Here is a 22,284-nt window from a genome sequence, read left to right on the forward strand (position 1 = left end):
TCTAACACTCCATTTAGACAGTGAGGCTAACTTCAACCAGTACCCTTTTTTTTTACTTCAACACAGTAAGTATTTATGTTGCTTTATCTGGGTGAGCCCCCCCCCACCTCCTCCTGGATACAAACAGAAGAAAAGCATGTAAAAATGTGTGTTACTAAAACCAACATTGTCTCAATTACCCATTTTGGGGGGAATTTCACCATTGCTGATTTTCACCATGGCGTGGGAACTTTTCTTTCCTTCTGGGGCTTATTTTTAGCTCCCTTAAACCTCGCTCCAACTATTTGGACAGGAAATTACAATCAGGCCAAAGGTTCCTGATTTCCTGCCATTCCTTTCCCTGCAACTGTATCCAGTAGTTTTGGGGTTTTTTTCTAGTCCAGAGCATTTGATTTCTACTATTTTTTATCCTGTTAATCCAAAATGCAACTCTTGAATTTGGGATTCAAAGACTTTTTTTTTTTTTCCCGGTTTATTTTTGTTAAATTCCTACCGATCTCCTCAGAAAAAATTTCAGATCCAGTTGGTGAAATTCACCAGTTTTCTTTAGGGACAACACTAACACTTGTTTCAGGCCTCCTCCAAGCTCCTTTTAGCCATATGAGTATCAGACACTACTGCTAACGCTTGTGCCAGACTAGCTTGAAGGAATCCTTTCTGGCCACACAGTTTCTTGGTAAACATATCTCTAAACTTAATTAAAATGATATGAATTGTCACTTAGTCAGGTTTTGGGGTCCCACAAGTTGGTTTTAGACAGGGAAAAAAAGGAGGACATGCACAGCTGTTGCTGCTTTTTTAAATAAGCAGTCATACGCACCCCCTGCCCCAGCTCCCTGGGCAAGGGTCCCGGCCAACCCCACTGCTCCAGCTGCCTGGGACACCCCAGCCAGCATCCTGCCTTCCCTGTACCCCACATTGCTGCCCACAGCTGGGAGCAGGAGGCTGTGAGGAGAGGTCCAATAGACGCAGCCCTTGGCGGGAGTGAAGGCAGGCGAAAGAACCATGTCCGGCAATGACAGCTGCCTGCTACTGTGGATCTGGGAAAGGACTCCTTCCTGTGTGTGCTGCAGTTCTTCTAGAAGTCATGTGTGTTTCCTATCATATAGTTAAAATTGTAATAGGTGTGGAGAAAGCATGCCAGGTTCTTCTGGGCCTCCGCTTGGCTAAAAAGCTAGAGAGAACAGAAGCAGGGGGTTAGCTTTGTCTAATCTTTCACTGCTTCAGCAGGTATCCTTGTGCTACTCTTTGCATTTGTGTCCTTGGAGAAGAGGTGGCAGACCTACATACACTCCTCTTGCTGGTTGGTACTGAGAAATTAGTTGCTTTGGGTCTACAGAGGTGTGGGGGAAGTGACTAATGTAGAACAACGTTACTGTGAGCGAGGAGGGCAGCTATTGCCATGTAGGCTGAAATCCACAGAAAAGCTGAGAAGTTACTGCCTCACAGTATAACCTGTCATAGCCTCCTTCCCCACTGCCCAGAAAGACTAAATTTGGATCTCTTTATATGAAGAACTGCTGCTACTGCGAGACACGGTGCTTCTCTGTAGCTTTTTCACCTGGTCTAGCAAGCCTGTGAGCACACCTTCACGCGAAAGACATTGCCCACGTTTACCTGCAGGCTACAACAGCCCCTGTATGTCACAACTCTTTATGATCCCTGACACTTTCCCGTGTGTGTGTGAAGTGAAGCTCATCAGCCCTTACAGCAAGGTGACAGCTGGGACGGTTTGCTCCTAAGCATCACTCGTCTTCAGTACATCTTAGGCAGCACAATTAACGGCAGTTGGCAAATGTACAGAAAAATACTGATAATCAAAGCCAAACAACCTGTCTCAGCTCTGCACAAACCGCAGCACGTCCTTCAATCCCTTCTCGTGTTGCTGTCAGCTTTAGGGGACAAGTCCGATTTAATGTCGCAGAACGTGAAACGGGAAGAAACAGGCTCTGGTGGGGAGGCGGCTGCTCACAGGGACCTCTGCCAGGGGGAGTCCAAAGGGGAAGGCCGCGACGGATGCCTGGCCAGGATGGGCAGCACTGTGGGCGCGGGCAACCCAGAGGTGGCGGTCGCACCCCCGGCCCCGCTGACCCGGGCCACCTGCGACAGCCGCGGGCGCTCCCAGCTCTGCCTGACCGCTCTCATGGCCAAGCAGCGCCGCCAGTGCCCCGGGACGGGGAAGGCGGCGCCGGCAAACCCTCGCTCGCTCCGCCCGGCCCCGCGCCACACCCGGCGAACGACAATTCCCAGCATGCCTTGCGCGCGGGCCCAGGCAGCCGCCGGCTGGGCTCGGCCAATGGGCGGGCTCAAAGGGCGCCGGGCGGGGCGCGGTTCGACCAATGGGAGGACGCGTAGGACGCCGGGCGGGGCGCGGTTCGGCCAATGGGAGGACGCGTAGGACGCCGGGCGGGGCGCGGTTCGGCCAATGGGAGGACGCGTAGGACGCCGGGCGGGGCGCGGTTTGACCAATGGGAAGACGCGTAGGACGCAGGGTGGGGCGCGGTTCGACCAAAGGGAGGACGCGTAGGACGCAGGGCGGGGCGCGGTTCGACCAATGGGAGGACGCGCGGGGCGGGGTTGGGCTGCGCAGGCGGCGGGGCCGGCAGCAGCGACCGCGGCGGGAAGGGCTGTCCCAGGGCTCGGCGGCGGCGGGGACGATGCCGGTCCATTCCCGGGAGAAGAAGGAGAACAACCACGATGAGATGGAGGTGGACTACGGGGAGAATGAGGGCAGCAGCTCGGAGGAGGAGGAGACCGAGAGCTCGTCCGTGTCTGAGGAGGGGGACAGCTCAGGTACGGCGCGGGGCTCCCGCAGGCCCGGGCGCTGCCGGGGGGGGGGCCGGTCCCGCCCCCCGTTCCGCTGCCCGCCCCGCCGCGGACCCGCCCCCGCGGCTCCTCCGCCGGGCCGCTCCGTGGGGGCGCTGGGAGTGCCCGGGCCGCCGTGCGGGGCGCTCGCTGGGGTCTGCTCTTACAGGCTGCGCGTTCGCCTGGGCGTACGTGGGTGCTCGTGCACGTACGTCTGTGTATCCTCCTGTACAAAATCGTCAACTTCAGTTCGATGTTTTGAGGCCTGTCTTTGACGGGGCTTTGGGAGCCCTGTCAGTGCCGTTGGCTTCTTCTGCAAAGCACTTCAGCCTCTGCTCTGTTGAAGGTCCCTTCCTTCCCAGCTTCCTCGGGACTGTAGATTTTGAATTATTTTAGTAGATGAAATCCAGTTTTAAAAGGATTCACTTTTCTATGCTCAGTTTCCACTGTGTTAGAACAAGGTTATTATCTCTTCAAACTTTCCTTGTAATTATATAAAGTAAATTATAAAACGGTTGATTACTGGGAAGCATAGTGATCATCAGGTGCTTACACTGTTGCTCTGGAATCGCTGCAGCTCCATGAGTAAGCTTGGGCCTCAGCACGATCTTTGGCACTAGAAGGGCTAGCTGAAAACCAGTAGCTGTGTTCAGTGCTAGCTGTGTCCTGACGTGTGTTTCTGGCACTAAAATGATTTAGACTGATGTGCTGGGGGTCCTGTCCCATGCCTGTATTAGCCCATTGACTTGTAGCATGACTGCTGGGTGTGGCACAGTGGAAAAGAGTGGGACACCATGAACTAGATAAATTAGGTAGCTGTGAAATTACATTTTTACGTGTTGGCCTGTGATTGATGTATCTGTGTGCGTTAAAGTCCTCGGTGTACAGTTAATTCTTCATTTTTGGTGTTAGAAGTTCTGGGAGATGTTGACTGTTAAGTCCTTTGGCTTTTATAGTCACACTGACTGATGCAGTTCAGGGAGAGCACCGCTGTGGCCGTTCCGTATGATGTTGTGGATCTTGCCCTTGTCTGCGCTGTGCATGGGCTAGCAAGGTGCCGGAGCCCCACAGGTATGGTACAGAGACAGCTGAGCTGACTCTGCAGAAGCAGAGTGAAAACTTTGCTAGTGCTGGAAAAGTGTGGCTGCCAGACTGTCAGAGAGTATAGTCATACCCTTAGAGCTTGATTTGAGTTAATACTTTCTCTGCACCAGAGTTGATCCCCCAGTAGAGGCCCTGGTTAATCTACAAATCCAGGTAATCTGCCTGTGGTTTATACAGAGCTTCAGGTTTGGGGTTGTTTGGTTTTGTTTTTTTCCCCCCTTCTTCTTCCTCATCCTTTCATTCCTTTAAGATGTCATAATCTGCTGATTGAACTCCATTTTACAAGTTAGGCTGTTGGTCCATGGTTGTCCACCTGGATTGAATTGCTGGCTGCCACTGTCCTGCCTCTCATCTTTATTCACCCATCTTGGTGTGTTATGCTTCCTTGTCCCCTTTCTTGCACTGTCTTCAGTGTTTGTTGATCAAAACTGCTGCAAACTGACCCAGGGTGGTAAGCTGGAAGTTGAATGTGCACGCAGCTATTATAAACAGTTGGGCTGTTATAGGTGGAGAGTTTATTGATAAAATTACAGATCTGCTACTGAGGAAAATTACAGATCTACTACCGCGTTAATTGATGCGGTTCAGCGGCAGACACGGTAAGTTTTCAAAACTTGCCTTTGTTGCTGTTTGTAGTTTTGCTGATTGATATTTTTAAAGCAAACTTTGATATTCACATGTCCTCAAAGACAATTGGGTTTGTTTTTTTTTTTTTTAATGGAAGGCAAATAATTCTGTTGTCTTGGTTTCTTCTGGGAACAGAGAGGAGGAAGGAGGAATTATGTTTTACTTGAATGTAGTCTGTGATTGTTTCTTTAAAACAATGCAAGAAGCTCTTCAGATAATTTCTATTGCATTCTACAGAGAAATGCTTTTGAGGGAGCACATAGAATGTGATGCTTACGGGAAATTACATGCTTGTCTCAATGTCTTGACAAATATGAACATACTCAATGGAAGCATATTGCTCCTACAGACATAAGATGATTAGCGCTACAAGAAATAAGTCTTAATTAGAATTAGTAATAATGAGAAAAAAACATTTTGAAGGAAACAATTTTTTTCTTCTAGAATTAGATCTAAGTTTTGTACTTTGTAGCTTATATGGCAAGTGATTTATCATATTTTGCTATAGAATACTATAATGGATAATCTATTCATGGCTGAAATTCAGCCTTCCTTCAAATTCACTAGAGTTTATCCAGTTTATTTGCTTATACATCACATTGTTCAAAATAAATCACGTTTGGGTTTTTTTTATTCTTAGAAATGGATGATGAGGACTGTGAAAGAAGAAGAATGGAGTGTTTAGATGAAATGTCCAATCTTGAAAAGCAATTTACGGACCTTAAAGATCAGTGAGTATTTTACTGTTTTAAGTGCCTCATTTGAAGATGCGTTTAATGAGAATATTTATGCAGCTGGTGTTTCTTGTCTTTCATGTGTGTGGATGCTTCTTTTGGAGAAGAATAAGGATTTGAGAGTTCTGAAATTATTTGCAGATTGTTGCTCTAGAATTCTTTTATGTATTTATTTATGTGTCTATTTTCGGATTTTGAAGTGTTGTTGCTATGGATGGCTGATGTGGGTCTATTGCATCAAAATTCTTAGCACAACCAAGGAACTGTAATTTTAGGGAAATTTGTGCTTTTCTTTATTTATTTATTTGCTCAAGATCTTTTTCATCCTTTTACGTACGTGGGACAGACCCAATAAACGTCTTTACTAAGTAAGAGATCAATGTTTATTTTGCAGGTTGTCACAGCAGTTTTTATAGTTGTTGCCAATGAAAGTTTCCTGTGGTTATGGCAAAACAGTTACTAATACTTAAAAAATGAAAACACTGTTAGCTCTTTGTCTGCAGTTTGCCATAACAGCTACACCAGTAGTAAAGACCTAGTAAGTATAACAAAAGACATAAAATTAGTAGCCACAGTTATTCAGAAGTGAATGTAATTTTTAGTAGAGCCAGCCTTTGTATATATTTTAAGTTTGGCTTTTTTTTCAGATGTGCTTAGACAAGCGAAATGCATCTGTTCGAATTTAAATTGATGATAATTTGGCAGCTAACTTAATCAGGTACCTGACAAGTGAAACTTTGAGGAGACCTTGTTCTCAGGAATATGCATTTTAATTGAAAATCTAGTCAGCTCTCAATACATTCCAGATGCATGTGTGTATTGCAAGATGGTTCTTTCTGCTAAAGAACTGAGACATCCGGCTTGCTTTGCGTTACAGGACACTATGAGGTCTGTCTGATAGAATCTGGAAGGAATTGCCCAGCAAGCAATTTCTCATTGCAGTGCCTAGAGAAAACTGTTTGGTTTGCTCTTCTTTGCTCTGAGCATGGAGCAACCTGGGAAATGGTGCCAACTTGATGAGTATTGGAGCCAGACTGTCTTGGCATTTGGAGAAGTGCCAGCTTTTGCATTGAATCCTATTCTTCTTCCATCTGTTGGACAGCTTGGATGACTGAAAACAGTTTGTGGAAACAAACCTTTAAGGAATGAATATAAAGGTGGTTGGTCTTGGGAGTGAAAAACAAAGTAGTTCAGAGCATTTAGGGATGTGATAAGGCTGTGGAATATGGCAAGGAAGGTTCTACGTAGAAACTGGTTACTTGAGAGACTGGGATGATTGTAGGGATTGGGAGAACCGGGATGGTGGGAATACTGGGAAAGGAGCAATAGAATGATGGAGGACTATAGGGAGGAGCAGCCCTGAGTAGGGAGGTGGTAAAATTTGCAAAGAAGAAAAAGATGCAAAAAGAGTGGGTTTAGTCATTGGATAAACAGTTTTATTTCATCGGCTGCTGCATGGTACCAAGTGCTGGCAGCACCCGGTCCGGAACTGCTGGCTTTGATGTAGCTGGAACTCCATTCTGTGTAATTAGATGTTAGTGACACACCTCTTCATGTGTGCTGCACGCTCATGCTTATGTTCTAGATAAGTAACCCTGTAGCTGTGCAGTCAACCACTGTGTGCATAGCGCGCTCGTTGAGAATTGAGCCCAGTAAGTTGCCTTTTGAGCATCTGCAGGCTATGTCAGTTGATGGCAGGACACATTGAGTGATTCATACGCTAACAGTTTGCAGGTAAGAAGGAGGGCAGCGTCCACTGACTTTTGCTTGGTTAGGTACGCATGCTTATACGATGGATTTGTCATCAAAGTAAAATCATGAGCAGGCCAGTGCCAGGTGAACAGGAAATATTTTCAAGTAAGTCTTAACATAGCTGTATATATGAACTTTCTCCTGCCTAATTCTTTACTTAACCATTAAACAAGTAAAAAGGTAGTGTCCCTGTCTGAAAGAGAAGATTGTGTAAACAGGTAACATCTGATGTTACACTTACAACGGAGTTTATATATGTTTTCTGTAATGCTACAAATTTTGATTGTGAGTTGCAAGGTAAAAAAAAATAAAACCAGAAAGAGCTGTTTATTTTGATTATTCTGCCATTTAGTGCTATGTTTATCAGTTACAAAGAATGGAGGTTTATTGTGATTGAAATGCTTGTAATTATCTTGTAATTAAGAATTTAATCTTAATATTAGATTAAATTCTTCAAAATACAAGGAGTTTTCTTCAGATTATCTGCCAGTGAATATCACCTTTTAAAGTAGTAATGAATTATAGGTAAAATAAAAATAATTTCATTGCATTTCCTGCATTTCTCGGCAGGAACAGAATATATCATTTGCATATTATCCCATGATATTTGTGATAGTATGCAGTACATGGATTTTCAAAGGAGATGAAATGAGGGTTGGTGGGAGCAAATATGTAAACAAGAACACAAATGGGCATTTCTAGTCACAAAATGTCTGTCTTTCTCTCCCATGATGTAAGCCATATTTTTCTTATGTCTATAGCATCATCTTGTCTTCTTCCATGTTGATTCATCTCCTACTCCATTGTAGTCCTATTCACAGCTGTGCAATTTTTTCCTTCTTCCTTAGAGATATATTTAATTTTATTTTTGCTTTCTGCACTTGTTTTTCTGCATGTGTTTTCCAAAAAAGCTTTATAGACATGAGGAATATTGCTCAAACAGAACATATGTATTGGAAAATTCAATTGGTAACAAGTTATAACTTTGCTTCAGTGGGTGTTCCTTAACATTAACAAAGAGATACTGGCTAGTTCTTTTTTAAAATATCTCCCCTAACTTGTCTTTGCTTTTAAATAATATACCTGATTTTTTTGTTTCTATTATTTTCAGACTTTACAAAGAAAGGTTAAGCCAAGTGGATGCAAAATTACAAGAGGTCATAGCTGGAAAAGCACCTGAATATTTAGAACCTTTGGCAGCTTTACAAGAAAATATGCAAATCCGAACCAAGGTGGCAGGTAAGTGAGTATTACTCTTTCAACAGTATAAACTTGCTATGCATTTTAAGGTCAATCTCTTTTTTTTCTTCTTTAGAATTGTTAAAGGAGTACATTTTAAAGTTAGAAATACTGTAGCATGGTATTAAATGTAAAATATTTTTAAAGTCAATGTGAATAGGTTGCTTACCTCTTTGCGCAAGCTGCCCAATAACATCGCAGTAAAAATACAACTTTTTAGTGTTTCATTTGATGTCTGTCTGTCTCTGTGTAGTAAGCACAAAAAAACAGTCTTCAGAATTAAGGGATTACTCATTTTTATTTTTACTCTGTGAAGCTGCCAGCCACTGTATGTGCCTAATACAATATATCTGTATTTCCCAGTATGTACGTGATTTAGGAATTGCAGGTGGTCTTAAAAGAGAATTCTGAAATCAGATAAGGTAATATTGCTGTATTTTGTCTGATTACAGGTATCTATAGAGAGCTTTGTCTGGAATCTGTGAAGAACAAGTATGAATGTGAAATTCAAGCCTCTCGACAGCACTGTGAGGTTGTGCCAGCTATTTTACATCAATAGCTAATCTCATCTGTCTTTACTTCATGTCATGCTTTCCAAGTTTACTGCATGTCTTTATTATTGCTTCTATTTGCTATTTTAATGCTATTTTCTTGTGATATTTAAATCCACATAAGAGGTTGTTCAAAACGTGTGAAAACTAGATTTATATTAGTTTGACTTCACATGTAACTGAAGTTTCTTATTTGTCTTTAACAAGTTCTTATTAATAGATTCCTTTTTTGGTTTTTTTATGCTTTATTATAAAAATATTACCAAGGACATTAGCTAAAATATCTACTATAATTCTAGCAAAAAACACCTTATGTTTCAATAACAATGATGACCATAATAATAATAATAATAGTAATGTCTTTTTTAATGACAGCTGGTGATAGCTGTCATTTCAAAGCAGTTGCAGGAAAGGCACATTTCTCTCCTTGATTGAATAATTTGCTTTGGATATCTATTATTCCTCTTTAAGGTGGTTTGTCCTTTGTTTTTCTGTTAATGTTTTTGTTGTGAAACTTTCAGAATTCAAATGTTCACCATCCAGTAAAGGTCTCTTAAGGGTAAAGCTATTTAAAGTCAGCCATGCTGCTTGTAGAATCACTGTTCCAGTGGAATATAACCATTCAGCAAGAATGCCTCCGATGCCTGTAACAGCTTTTCACACCTTATTTGTCACCAAGTGCTTGCAGCAGATGTCTAAGCACAAGGTTATTTCATTTAAAAATGGTCTCAGAGCAGGTAACGCTCATTTGGCATTTTAGGTATATGGAAGAGGCTTCTGCCTTTTCTGTTTCATGAGGAAATTTCTTTTTATAATGATGGATTGAAAAATACGTGCAAGTAGGTCTTTGGAATTTAAATACTTACTAAGTTGAAGGGAATGGTGAACATGACAGCCATTTAGTAGAACAGGGTTCTCTGGTTTTTTATGTTCCTCTACTGTTTTGCTTCACTCCAGCACGCTAACTTGAACGTTCCTAAAGATAAATTTCTGTTAGTAGGCTGTGCTATGGGCAGGAGTAGTTGAGGTGCAGACATTGGCGGACTTGAGTCTTGGGACTGCAGCTTCTGACAGAGACACAATATCAGATATCTAGACACAGTGACTTGTGATGCTTAAGCTGTTTTTTGGTGTGGGTTTTTTTTTTCAGTAAGTCCAAGCCCTCTTTTTTTCCAGAGTTGTCAAAGATGTTGCTCAGAACTTTAAAAGAGTCAGCTGTTGTGTTTTAGGAATTGTGCACGCACATGAAAGACCTATCCTAAATCCTATATAGCCCACTGTAGTTGAGAGCAGTTTGCTACAAAGTTAATTTTTTAATTCTGGAACATTTAGAGATGGGAGAGAGTGTAGGCTGCTGTAGGAAAAGTGCTGTAGGAAGTTCACATCAGAGTATGTTTTTGTTTGTATGTAGAAAGTACTAATGATATACCCAACATGAAGGCATGATGTTCATCTATTTGGATCAGAAATCATCCTTTAAAAGGACTAACAAGCTAACTTTTATAAAGCAGTGCTTTTAAAAGTGTTTCTCACAGTTATAAGATAAACAATTTTGCTTTCACAATTATCTAGATTATTTTATGTGCTGAATAAATTCTTCTGTGGGAAGATATTTTTTCAGATCCATATAAATAGACAATTATAAATACTGTGGTGACAGATGATAATTCTCTATAAATGACTGCAGCTTTGTTAACACTGAAGGCAGCTTAAAAAAAGACTTTCCATGAAAACATCAGATTTTCTGCTCTGTAATGAAAGATGGCAGAGGTCACTACTTTACAGTTGTTCATTATGTCTTTTCTATCAAAAAGGAAAATACTGTACTTGTTTCAAAATAAAAAATAGTTATTCTTGAGGTGTTTTTTTTTTTATACTTGGTTATTCTTGGTACTGATATTTGATAGCTGTATTTACACTTATGCCAAGTGTGCATGCTTTCTTTAAGGAGCTAGGATGTCATATGCTTTATGGCTTCTGGAAAACTTTCACCTAAGCTACTCTTACTTTCCTTCCACTGAAGCTTTAAATTGATGTCATATATATTTAGATGATAGAACTTAGTCATGTAAGAATGTGTAATTTCTTGCTTTTTTAGAGTGAAAAGCTTCTGTTGTATGATACTGTACAAAGTGAACTAGAAGAGAAGATTAGAAGACTTGAAGAAGACAGACATAGCATTGACATTACCTCAGGTGGATAGAAATTCCAAGATGTTGGGTTCTTTATTTGTTTGGTGTTTTTGTGTTTGGGTTTTTGGTTTTCTCCTCTTCTGGCAGCTACTGATTAGTTGACTGTACACATAGTATGTCTGGTGAGTTTGAGGTTATCCAGTAGAATGCTATTCAACTGCAGACTTTGAGGCACTGTTGAATTAAAGCTTAAAACAAACTTTGATCTAGTAATTGTCAGCATCCCTTGTGTGCTTTGAGAGTATGAATGTATGACTACATAATCGTATAACACCTTGATTCTGTTCAGAAACAGACAGATAATGTGTTATTTTTCATTGTTGGACAATTATTTCTGCTGTAAAAACAGCTAGATGTGTAAATGTTTCTGATTCATAGCATGTCCTTATTATGTCTTTTCAGAATTATGGAATGATGAGCTACAGTCCAGGAAGAAAAGGAAAGATCCTTTTAGTCCAGATAAGAAGAAACCTGTTGTTGTATCAGATATCCTTTTACTGAAATCACTCTTCTTTCTAGTAATGTTCACTGTTTCATAGCTAGTCTTATATGTCATTAGAAGCAAATTGCAGTGATAATGGATTCTCAAAATTGATTTTTGCATGGCGAATGTTATTCTAATTCCCATTAGAGAAACCATGTTGACATATCCCATTATGAAATTGAAATTAAGATTCTCTTTTTTAACTACTAGTTTCATACAGAGATTATTTCTAAAAATTGGGGGGTTTTAACTGCTTCAAAAAACAGCCACAGGGCAAAAGCAAATGAATGTTCTGCATTATGTTTGCAAAGTATAACTTGACTTATGTAACTTCTGTATAGCTTTAGTTCTTATCCTGGCATGTCTTTACCTGAATTTATTATTTCTTAAAAATTCTATGGACTTTAGTATCTTCTTTGATTAAAAGTTTTAAATTCCAAGAATTGAGATGTTTGTTTGCAGTGTGGTGGGTGAGTTTGGGATTTCTATAGAGTAGCATGACGTCCAACGCAAAAAACCCAGAGACTTTGCTGGTAACTCTTCATTTAATAAATTAAGAAAATCAACTACAGTCACCTTCAAAATAGTTCCTTTCTGTGTTGACACACAGCCACACGGCTGTGTATAGTGCTGCCAAAGTTCAAAGCAATTTTGCAGATCATTTTCTGAAGGGCTGTTGACGATCTCCGTTGCTTTTGCTTTCACGCCTGCTGACAAAAAGTGGGTTCCTTTGAGCACTGACTTGATCTTTCGGAGGAGTCAGAAATCGCAGGGAGCCAGGTCTGGAGAATAGGGTGGGTGCTCAAGCACATTTATGTTGTCTTAGCTAAAAACTGCTTTACAGTCTAAGCGTTATGGGCTGGTGCATTGTCTTGGTGCAAAATCCACTACTGTGTCTGGGCAGCCTGGCTAGTCATCTTTCATGCTTTTCCTGCCTTCCAAAAATCATTTGTGCCATTCAAAAACACATACATGAGACATACACTCTTCACTGTAAGCCTCATTCAATGATTGGAAAGTTTCCATGGCAGATTTCTTCAGATTCACAAGAACCTTGATGTCAGCTGACTGTTCACTCTTGCACACCAACATTTTCTGACTGAGGGTAGGAAAATGCCTATATTTGAAGACGTCTGCTTGTACTGAGTGAAGTGGTTGAGTTGAGTCTTGTCTCTCATAGGTTAGAACATGTTCTATAACCATCTGTTTGTTTCTCCCCTCCCACTCCTGGTTTCTGAGCTATAGGGTTATTTAATATTTTTTGTGTTGGACCTTATATAGTATTTAAGAATTCTGCATTGATGACTTCTTCATAGCTATTGACAAGCATGAAGGAAGGATGCAAGGAGGAGAGGCCTTTGCAAACTGAGTGTTCTCACTGTCCCTACCCCCAGCCTAAAGTTTTTATAGGATAGAGATGCGATGTCTTAGAAGTTGCCGGAATCATGGAAACTACCTAAGAAGCCAACTTTTAAGTATTGCTATCATATGGTATAAAAGCCATTTTGTATTACTAAGCTGCTGCAAAAAGTCTTGCTTTCACCAGATTTTATAACGTGAAGAGAAGGTGGGAAGGAAGTTTTTCAAAAACTCTCATTGTTGGGACAGTTTCAGGATGATTAATTTACTGGATGATTGATTTTCAGGGTGATTAATTTACTGGAAGAAATCCCAGATGGATGATTTGTCCTAATAATGGCTGTTCTACTGGGGTGTGTCATAAATTCAGTTCAGTAGAGAAGTTTTTTAACTAGTGCTTAAAAGCCAAGTGATATTACTCAATGCTGGTGGAAGTGGCTCTGTTAGTTTCTTAACTCCTTTTAGCAATTTCAGTGCCAGGTTGTGTGAAAGTGTATTTCTTCAGCTCTCTGTCCTCCTTGTTTTCAGGACGTCCATAAAATAGCATAAGATTGTGTCAGTTTTGAGCTACCTGGCATTTTTAGAGTACATTCCAAACAGAAAATATTAACATAGGATTAGATCTAAAACCTAGCAATTTCAGGAAATTCATAAGGCTGAAAATCCTTACAGTCATGAAGTGAACTGATTTACTCTTTTTGCTTATGATTTTAAAACAGTTGTGAACTTGTCAGTTTGTACAGTTCTGTGTAACGCAAATACCTAGAAATATTAAGTGGCTGTTGGTTTGTATGGTTTTGCTGTTCAGAGGAAAACAAATTTGTCAGTGGCTAAAGAGTCTTAAAATTTCAAGTGGAATGTAAGTTAAAGCTGTCATATCCCATTTTAGAAGAATTAGCTTTTAAACAGTCATGGCATCTTTTTTTAAACTTGTTTTTCAGAGAAGAAGTGGGGAGAATCAAAGCGGAAACTGAAGACTTGGAATAGCTGTGCTGTATGGAGTTTTGTTTCGAAGTTCACATATTGTTCTAATACACAACTTTTACTTCACAGTTGATAGTTCAGGGAAGGGGCCTTGCCTTTCTATTTTAACTTTTCTCTCAAAGATGATGCACAGTACTGCAAAAATAATGATTTTATTAAAGCTGATAGTAGTGTAGGTGCTAATTTACAGTGGTATATTGAAACTGCAGTGAGTTTTAAGTGTAGCGTTGCAAATAGAGCAATTTTTGGAACTATTAGGGATGTAATGGCTGTATCACAATTGTTTATCTTATCCTCGTGTTGAACTCCAGTAGTCTTAGTATCTACGAACTAATCCTTATCTCTTAATAATTTTTAAAGTGTGCTTCTAGGTTGCATAATTTAAAGATGCATATTTTTTTTTTGAGTTTGCACTTCACGTTAGTATTCTTTATGCGAAAGATGAGCAGAACAGAGCTATTAATATCTTTCTGCGAGCATTACAGTATTTTTATTATTGCTGTTTAAAGGAGTTTTCCCTAACTTTTCCACGCCCCTATATAGTTTATATGCTGCAAGACCTTGATATCCTTGAAGACTGGACAACGATAAGGAAGGTAAGATGAAAGGATGGATGCCAGTGACTGTGGGTTTTATTTGGCTTCTTTTTGTGTCCTTTTGCCTCTTAAAAATACATAAATGTGTTAAATGATCAAAACTCTAAATAATTTTGTATTTTTTTCGGTAATTGGCTAATCATTACAGTTCAAGCTATGTTATTGCTACTTTTTCTGATTCTACCCAAATCATGCGGAGGAATCAAATAAAGTGGTGAAAGAGGTTGTCTCTATAGTGGGTAGTCTGTAATTTTATATGGTAAAGTGAGCCTAAAGCCTCTGCTTTTTCATGGTATAGCATAATTGGGTAGAAACTATAATAGGATAGGATAGTATGATAGGATATTGTTTTAATGTAAGGTTTTTTGAATATATATCCTATGGTACTTTTTCACATAGTAAATATTTTTTTTTCTGAAGTTTTCTATGCTTCAAATTCTGCTTATACCTTTTTTTTTTTTAATAAAGTGAAATGCTGTATTTTTTCCCCGCTTATAAGAGAATCAGAGTTTACAGGAAGAGGATTTTTTTTGACAAATTGATGCCTTTGAAAAAATAAATCCAGCTTTTAAGTGCAGAGTGCCTTTTTTGTTTCTTTGTCATTTCTTTTAAGTAACTTGCTGTAATGAAATGCTGTCTTTGCTGCACACTTGCAGCCAGATAATTTTCCCTGGTAACCTAGTGCTTCCAAGCTTATGGAATAGTAAACTACTTATGTGAATACAACAACTTGATGGGAAATGGCTTTGAGTTTGTTTCCATCCTGCTTCATACTTGTAAATAATTCCTAAATAAGTAAAATGTGATGCTTATGTGAAAACTTGTCTGACTTTCCTCTTCCTATTGCATCAGAGGAACAGACAGACACAAAACAGCTTTCCCTTAGTTTCTTTCCTGTAGTGTAACGTGATCTTAAACAGTAGCAACAAACCTAGAATGTACTGAGAATTTTGCCTTCTCTGGAAATAATTTTGAAAAAAACAAAAAGCAAGGAAACAGACAACCCCCAAAAAGTCTTAAAAATGTTTTTTTAAAACCTGCTTTAAGACTGCTTGTGATCTAGGGTTTGCGTGAGAGAAAATTTGTGAGCTCATCAGTATAAGGTATAAATCAAAAGAGTAAGTTCATATAGCATTTTGTTTTTCAGAATGAGTTAATGTCATTTTGTCTTTTCTTGACAAAATCTCTTAACAGCAGTTTTGAGGGTTTGATTTATAAAATCTTCTGAGTTATTTGAAATCAAAACTTACTAAAGAACATGATTTTGGCACCCACAAAATGCTGTTTTGTTTAGTTACCAAGTCACTGTTGAACACACTTTTATTTTAGATTTGTTCTGATTGTGGGTTTTGCATGTAAAAACAAGTATCCTGAGCTACACTGCACATAACTCAACTAAATCTGGCAGCTAAGAAAGAGACTGCTTGCTGACAAACTTAATTTCCTTTTGTGTTTCAAGGCGATGGCTACACTGGGCCCACACAGAGTCAAGCCAGAACGTAAGTAAACATTGCGTGGTTTCACAAGACACAACTTGCTGTGTACAATGGTGCAAACTGCATCTAGGCAGATCATATTTAATTTAGTCCTCATATAGTGATGGAAGATTGGGTGAGGTAGCTGGAAGATGTGGCTTTTGTCTTTCCACTCTCTCCAGTGCTGATACTTGTAGCTCAGTTGCTGGTCATTGTCTTGACACCTGAATTCTAGAAAATTTTCAACAAAAAAATTAGACTTCTAAAGTGGTCTACGCCAATTAATATTAGCAAGCTAGGCCAGCATTTGCCCAAAATGAGGCAGGAAACTACGAGCGTCTGGACCTTAGGAGTGCCTTCTAAAAGATGTTCACGTTCACTGCAAGCTACAACCCTCAAAAAGTAGACTTATGGAAAAGGAGTGGTTGCTGATATTTGGCACACAGTTGAGAAGCACATTACTGCTGAGTGAAATCGAATACTTGGAGGTGGTGAGTAAGGAGGAAGAGGGAGAGGAGGCAAGCAGGTGGTGTATTTCTTTAGTGATATATTACTACTTGAATGTTGTGGTAATGGGCTGATGTAGATATTTCAGGCTCTGCCGTTTGAAGTTTCTATATTGCATTACTTGATTTGTGAACAGATATTAAAGTTTGTTGTGAAGATAGCTTCTATCTGAAAATGGAAATATAACTCTTTAATTTATCTGGCTAGAAACAAGATGGTATCTTGCTTCCAATTTTCTTACATTCTTACGATTATTAAGAGAGGCTACTTCTGATAATGGAAAAGATGTGTACTCATGTAAATAACTTGATGAAAGCGTATTTAAACATGTAAGTGACTTGTGCCAAATCAATGACTTTTATTCATTTTAGCACCTGTCAAATTAGAAAAGCATCTACATAGTGCTAGATCTGAAGAAGGAAGACTCTATTATGATGGAGAGTGGTATGGACGTGGACAGACAATATGCATTGATAAGAAAGATGAGTGTCCTACAAGGTAAAGATTACTCAGTTTATGCAGCTCTGTACATTCATGTTAAACAGTAGTAGATAGGATGATGGCATTCAAGAATAAGGCTTATTTGGAAATACTGCCTCCGCAGTAACATTTATTAGTTCACCTTGGAAGACAGACATTATCGAGGAAGGTTGAGTGCTGGACTTCGGAGAGAATCAGAGAATCATTATGGTTGAAAAAACCCTCTAAGATAATGAAGTCCAACCATCAGTCCAACACCACGATGCCTACTAAACCGTGTCCTGAAGTGTCATGTCTACACGTTTATTGAACACTTCCATGATGGATAGTCCACCACTTCCCTGGGCAGCTTGTTCCAATGCTTGACCACTCTTCCAGTGCTAGGATGCCATTGGCCTTGGCCACCTGGGCACGCTGCTGGCTCTCATTGACCAGCACCCCGGGTCCTTTTCTGCCAGACAGCTTGTCCCCAAGCCTGCAGCTTTCCTTCTGCTTTGTGGGGGGTTATTCTGCCCTCCGTCCCTGGCTTCTAGCTCAGGGGATACCCTGGGGGTAACTGGTCTGAATATTAAAGATTAAGACAAGGAAGGCTTTAAGTACCTCATTCTTTTCCTCATCCTTGGTGGCAGTGCTAATAAAGTTTGGACTTCACTGAAGGTAATGAGATATTTGTAAAGTTAGGATCTTACTAACCATTTAAGCTCTGAACTAAGTTTCTGAATAGCCTTTGATTAAGTTTTTTTTAGTAACTCAATATTTTGTTGCTTTGATGATTTTATCTGTTGGCCCATCTAAAAATACTTAATTATGGAGAATTGCCTTATACCATTTAAGATAAGCTTTATTTTCAGTTGATTAATGCTCTGAAGTAAAAGAGATGGAATGGTTTTTTATGGAATTTCCATCTCTTAACAAAGGTTCTACCCGGAAACCGTCTAAATATTGCAGTGCAAATTTGGTTGAATGTTTAAGGTACCTAGATATATTTTCTCTGTATGGATAATATTTGTCAATTCCAAAAGGTGGGTATATTTAAAACAGTATTTAAAACATGTATCTTTTACTGAATGGGCCAAATCAATCTATATGCACAGTTACCGAGGAAAATTAACTTCATATAGCAGTAGTTTACTGTAAAACTGGCTTTTTCTTTTCTGTCCTGTGTATGGTGAAAGACAACAGATTTTGGTGATTTTGGTGTTTGTTCAGGGCTGAAACACGAAGGCGTTTTAGTTAAGTATATATTCTTTCAGAAATTTAAAAATGTCTTAAATTAGTTTTGGAGACATAGGAGTTATACTATGGCAGAAAGAGATCTTGGTATCTGTTGTGTGATAAAAGCCAAGAGACAATGCTAAACAGGGCAAGCATACAGTAGAACTTTCCAAGCCTTTCAAGATTTCAGCAGCTTTTAAGGCTGAAGAATTTCTGGGGAGAGTTCGGTCACACTCAGTATGTCATAAATCTTTCTTCCTTTAACTGTTTTAATCTCTGGCTTTGAGCCTTTTTTGATGTAAGTTCTACTTGAAAAAAAATTTTTTTCCTAGGAAGTGCGGGGCTGAGGTTGTGTTTACTGTTGGTATTAAAGCTTGCTACAAGGAGCAGAAAAGCAGGATTCCTGTTAAGACTGATTCAGTAAATCAGGCTTTGGCTTTATTTATTATAGTCTTAATATATGGGATTCAATCTGTTTAAATTTTTTTCCAGTCATTTCTGGGCATGTTTTCTAACAAATCTGTTTTTAACTCTAGGTAGTCTGTTGTTTTGTTTTCTCTGGGTGACTGTTGTTCTTTTAAACAATTAAAGTATTTCTGTGTGTTCACGGTCTTCTCATAGCAGAATAAAGTAGATAGATGGCTGAAAAATTAACTACCTTTGGTAAAGACACATGCAGTTACCAAAGAATTCTGTTAAAACTACACTTAAAATGAAGCCAGTATCTTTTGGGCCTTGCATTTACAGTTAATGCAAGTTTTCACTTACTGTACAGAAATACAACTGCAGTTTTGAGGTTATTTATTAGCTTGTCAGTTTTCTAAATTCTCCTTGTTTTCCTTTCCCTGACCCTTCCCTTATTTTCTGTAGTGCCATAATTACAACGATTAACCATGATGAAGTTTGGTTTAAAAGACCGGATGGAAGCAAGTCCAAGCTGTATATTTCTCAGCTACAGAAAGGAAAATATTCAATAAAGCATAACCACAACTGACCGCTGCTAACCAGTTATGAAACAAAGTTGTATTGTCATGCTTGATGTGCCATGGAATGAAAGTTTTATTTAATAGCATTTTGTATTCCTTATAAATTTACAGCAGTATCTGATGTGTATTTGTAGTGCTGTATGTAAACTTCATATGGACGGCCTTGTAAAACCTAAGGATGATGTTTTACCTCTAAATGGGTCCAGTGCCTAAGACAGGAAGTATGCTCTTCAAGTGTAATGGCTCAGAACTTCTCATACCTGTAAAATGGAAAAAAAGAAAAGAAAAAATGACACTTTTGTTTTCCATTGGTGACCAATTGATGTGATAAAAATGATAACCACAATTACCAGCAACTCACTTCGCTTTCAGTGAACATGTCACGCTTCTCTTGTGGATGTAAATTTAGCCTGTTGAGTTATTGCTTTTGAATAGATTGTAACATGCAAAGCGGAGCGATTTATTACAATTAATGCCCTCAACAGCTCTGCTAGTACTGGCTGTGTTATATATTGTAAGGTTTACTATATTACTTGTAATGAGAAAGCTGATATTTTGAGCTATATTTTTAAGGAACACTCTTCTAATTTACGATCCTTGTCTATAGTAAACAAATTGTTGGTTTTCTTCTTCCCCTGATTATCAGCAAAATAGCTGCATAAAGTAGCTCCAACCTGTGTTGTGTGTAGCCCACAAAGAACAACTGCGGGGATGGCTGTGTAAATACTGTTGCATGCTCTACTCATTTGGTCCACAGTTGTATGAAATACTATGAATCTTTTTTTTTTTTTTTCAAATGGAAAAGGATTTCCACAGAAATTATATAACTGGGCAAAATTACACAGACCTTTTCACCAAACACTATTTTCCAATTTTCTGTAGCCTACTTCATCGTATTGTACACCAGAATTATTTCTTGCAGCTTAATTTCTGTTAAATCTTACTGTTTATGCCACGGAGAAACGTCCTAAATCCTTGACGTTACTGTGATGTTCTTGGAGCATCTAGAATGATAGATAGGGTTATTAATGCGTTGGTTATGTGCACTTTAATCTCCATGTACGATGATTCCTCTTGGAGAAAGAAAGCATCTATTTGCTTTAAATGGTCACAGCAAATAAGTATTTTTATTGTAACATATAAATGTTTTATTCCTATATTAATTGTCTCTTCTAGTGCAGGGTAGTAACTACTTTCCAAATGCCAAATCAGTTTCTCCCAAGTGATGCTTTTCTACAATTGTATGACATTATTAATCAAATGTACATAAAGTATCAGTTGACATGTTGGCTTTTAACAATAATGACCTGTATGTATACAGTTGTTTGATAAACTTTTTGTAATGAAATATTTGTATTTTTTAACTTAGTATATAAATAAATGATCTGTGGTAGTGGACATTTGTGTGTTGTTTTCTCTTTGGTTTTCTAGTCTTGTTGGAGTTGCTGATGTACCGAATGCTAAAGAGAAGTTTTCAGACGACCTAAATCTTTTTAAAGACCTTTGGCTTACACTTGTTTCCTTTTGAATTTTGAGAGTTTGTATGTATAGATTTTGTTTGTTTGGTTTTACATTTTTTTTCAGTTTTATGTGGAAGCACTGTTCTGCACTGTGTATGAAAAAATATTTAAGCACTGTCAAGAACCTCTTAACTATCGACATACTGGAAATCATTTGTATTCAGAGCATGTTGGGCACCCTAAACTATATCCATGGTCCACGCCTTTCCTGTTTCCTCTCCTATATTCTGCACCTTTCTAGCTGTGATTTATTATTTCTAAGCTTTTCCTAATTTGATCTCCTTGGGTGCCAAACTTTGCTTTGTACAACCCTGCAATTTGAACTGATACTTGGTGAGTGTGACTTCTTTATTTAGAATAAGCATAGTTCATATCAGCATGGCAGGTAATAAGTATAGCAATATTGGTTTGTGATCACACAGATAGGATTTACCTGTTCATTACTAGAAGTCCAAGAAACTAAGCTATGGCTTTCTTTGTTATATGTGATTACTTCTGTGCATGGACTTGGGAAGGTGTGAGGTTGGTCTTTTTTTTTTATGACTGGTTCATTGTTTCATCCCTAGACAAATCATATTTGGTATATACTGTCCGTCTTTTTAATAGATGAACAATTAGTGGTTTGCTTGCTCTGGCATAAAACGGAAGAGGTGTCTTCAACGGATTTTAGTCCTTTGAAATACAGACATTGTTAACCTGTTGTCCATCTCTGTTATCTTTTGTGCTGCTACAGTGAAGCTTTTCAAACGGAGGTAACATTTTTTTAACCTACAAATGGGATTAAGGTCTATAAAGCCCTGAAAGGAGAAATGTATTGGACATTAATTCCCTGAGATGCAATATGTGAAAAAGGAAGTAAATGAAGAGTAATGGGTATTGAGTGACAAAAATATCTTTCTGTACATCTATAGAAAAGGCTTCTATATCGAGTTATGTTTCAGAGGAGATGCGGTTAATTCTTTTTGCTAATTGCAAAGCGCAAGCTGATCTATTCATCTTTCCTGTAGAAAGAATATCTGATATATTAAGTTGAACTGCAATTGATTTAACCTGACAACACTTAATACACAAGTATTGTGAAATTTATCTTGGGTATCTCATAATGAGCAGCTCTTAAACTTCCCAGACACACTTGGGTTTTGGCACTTTGTCACACTGTGTTTTAAAACTGTAAAAATCAGCTATTTATAGTCCATGGAACCACTTGTTTTATGTTTGTAAGCCAAAGCCTGCGTAACTAGTTTACCACCCCCATCAAGGGGTAATTTAAGTATTAAATTTTTCACTAATTTGGAAAACCAGTGCTGTCTGCTACCAACACGTTCAATTTACTCTGTGGGTTTTTTGTTTGGTTGGTTGTTTTTTTTCTTTGAAGTAGAAAGAAAAAAATAGGTTTTGGGTTTACAAAAAAAAAAAGAAATATACTAATACTCCTCCTCATCTTTTGGAGAAATTCTTCAATTACTGCTGTGGGGAAAAGCTTTTTTTTTTTGCCTTTTTTTTTGAGGACAAGGAGAAGAGGTAGGGAAAAAATGTGTACAATAGACCTCACATTTAAATAGCTGAAATCTGCAGTGCTTTTGTCCATATCAGGTTGGTTTGAGCTTTTTGCTGTTCCTCGTGTAAGCAAAATGGGACATTCCTCCTTCCATTTCTGCAACAGACAGCTGTGTC

The 22,284-nt window shown here is 38.9% G+C and overlaps 1 protein-coding gene across 1 annotated transcript; it reads left to right on the plus strand.

Moving 5' to 3' along the window:
• The first annotated feature begins 2,578 nt into the window (after window positions 1-2,578).
• BRMS1L (BRMS1 like transcriptional repressor) lies at window positions 2,579-20,499 on the plus strand. Its single transcript, XM_054068548.1, has 10 exons — window positions 2,579-2,793; window positions 5,177-5,267; window positions 8,134-8,261; window positions 8,714-8,793; window positions 10,911-11,007; window positions 11,407-11,490; window positions 14,363-14,427; window positions 15,887-15,926; window positions 16,781-16,907; window positions 18,975-20,499. Exons 1-10 carry the CDS (start codon window positions 2,658-2,660, stop codon window positions 19,096-19,098), a joined length of 972 nt encoding a protein of 323 aa, XP_053924523.1. The 5' UTR covers window positions 2,579-2,657; the 3' UTR covers window positions 19,099-20,499.
• The last annotated feature ends 1,785 nt before the right edge of the window (window positions 20,500-22,284 follow it).

The sequence above is a fragment of the Cuculus canorus genome, chromosome 5 (genome assembly GCF_017976375.1).
Source record: "Cuculus canorus isolate bCucCan1 chromosome 5, bCucCan1.pri, whole genome shotgun sequence".
Classification (NCBI taxonomy): Eukaryota; Metazoa; Chordata; class Aves; order Cuculiformes; family Cuculidae; genus Cuculus; species Cuculus canorus.

What these genes read in the sequence shown, in the direction of transcription:
- BRMS1L (XM_054068548.1), top strand. Translation starts at nt 2,658, where the DNA reads ATGCCGGTCCATTCCCGGGAGAAGAAGGAGAACAACCACGATGAGATG. An exon ending in TGAGGAGGGGGACAGCTCAG is followed by an intron (nt 2,794 to 5,176) that starts GTACGGCGCGGG and finishes TTTTATTCTTAG; the next exon opens with AAATGGATGATGAGGACTGT. An exon ending in AATCCGAACCAAGGTGGCAG is followed by an intron (nt 8,262 to 8,713) that starts GTAAGTGAGTAT and finishes GTCTGATTACAG; the next exon opens with GTATCTATAGAGAGCTTTGT.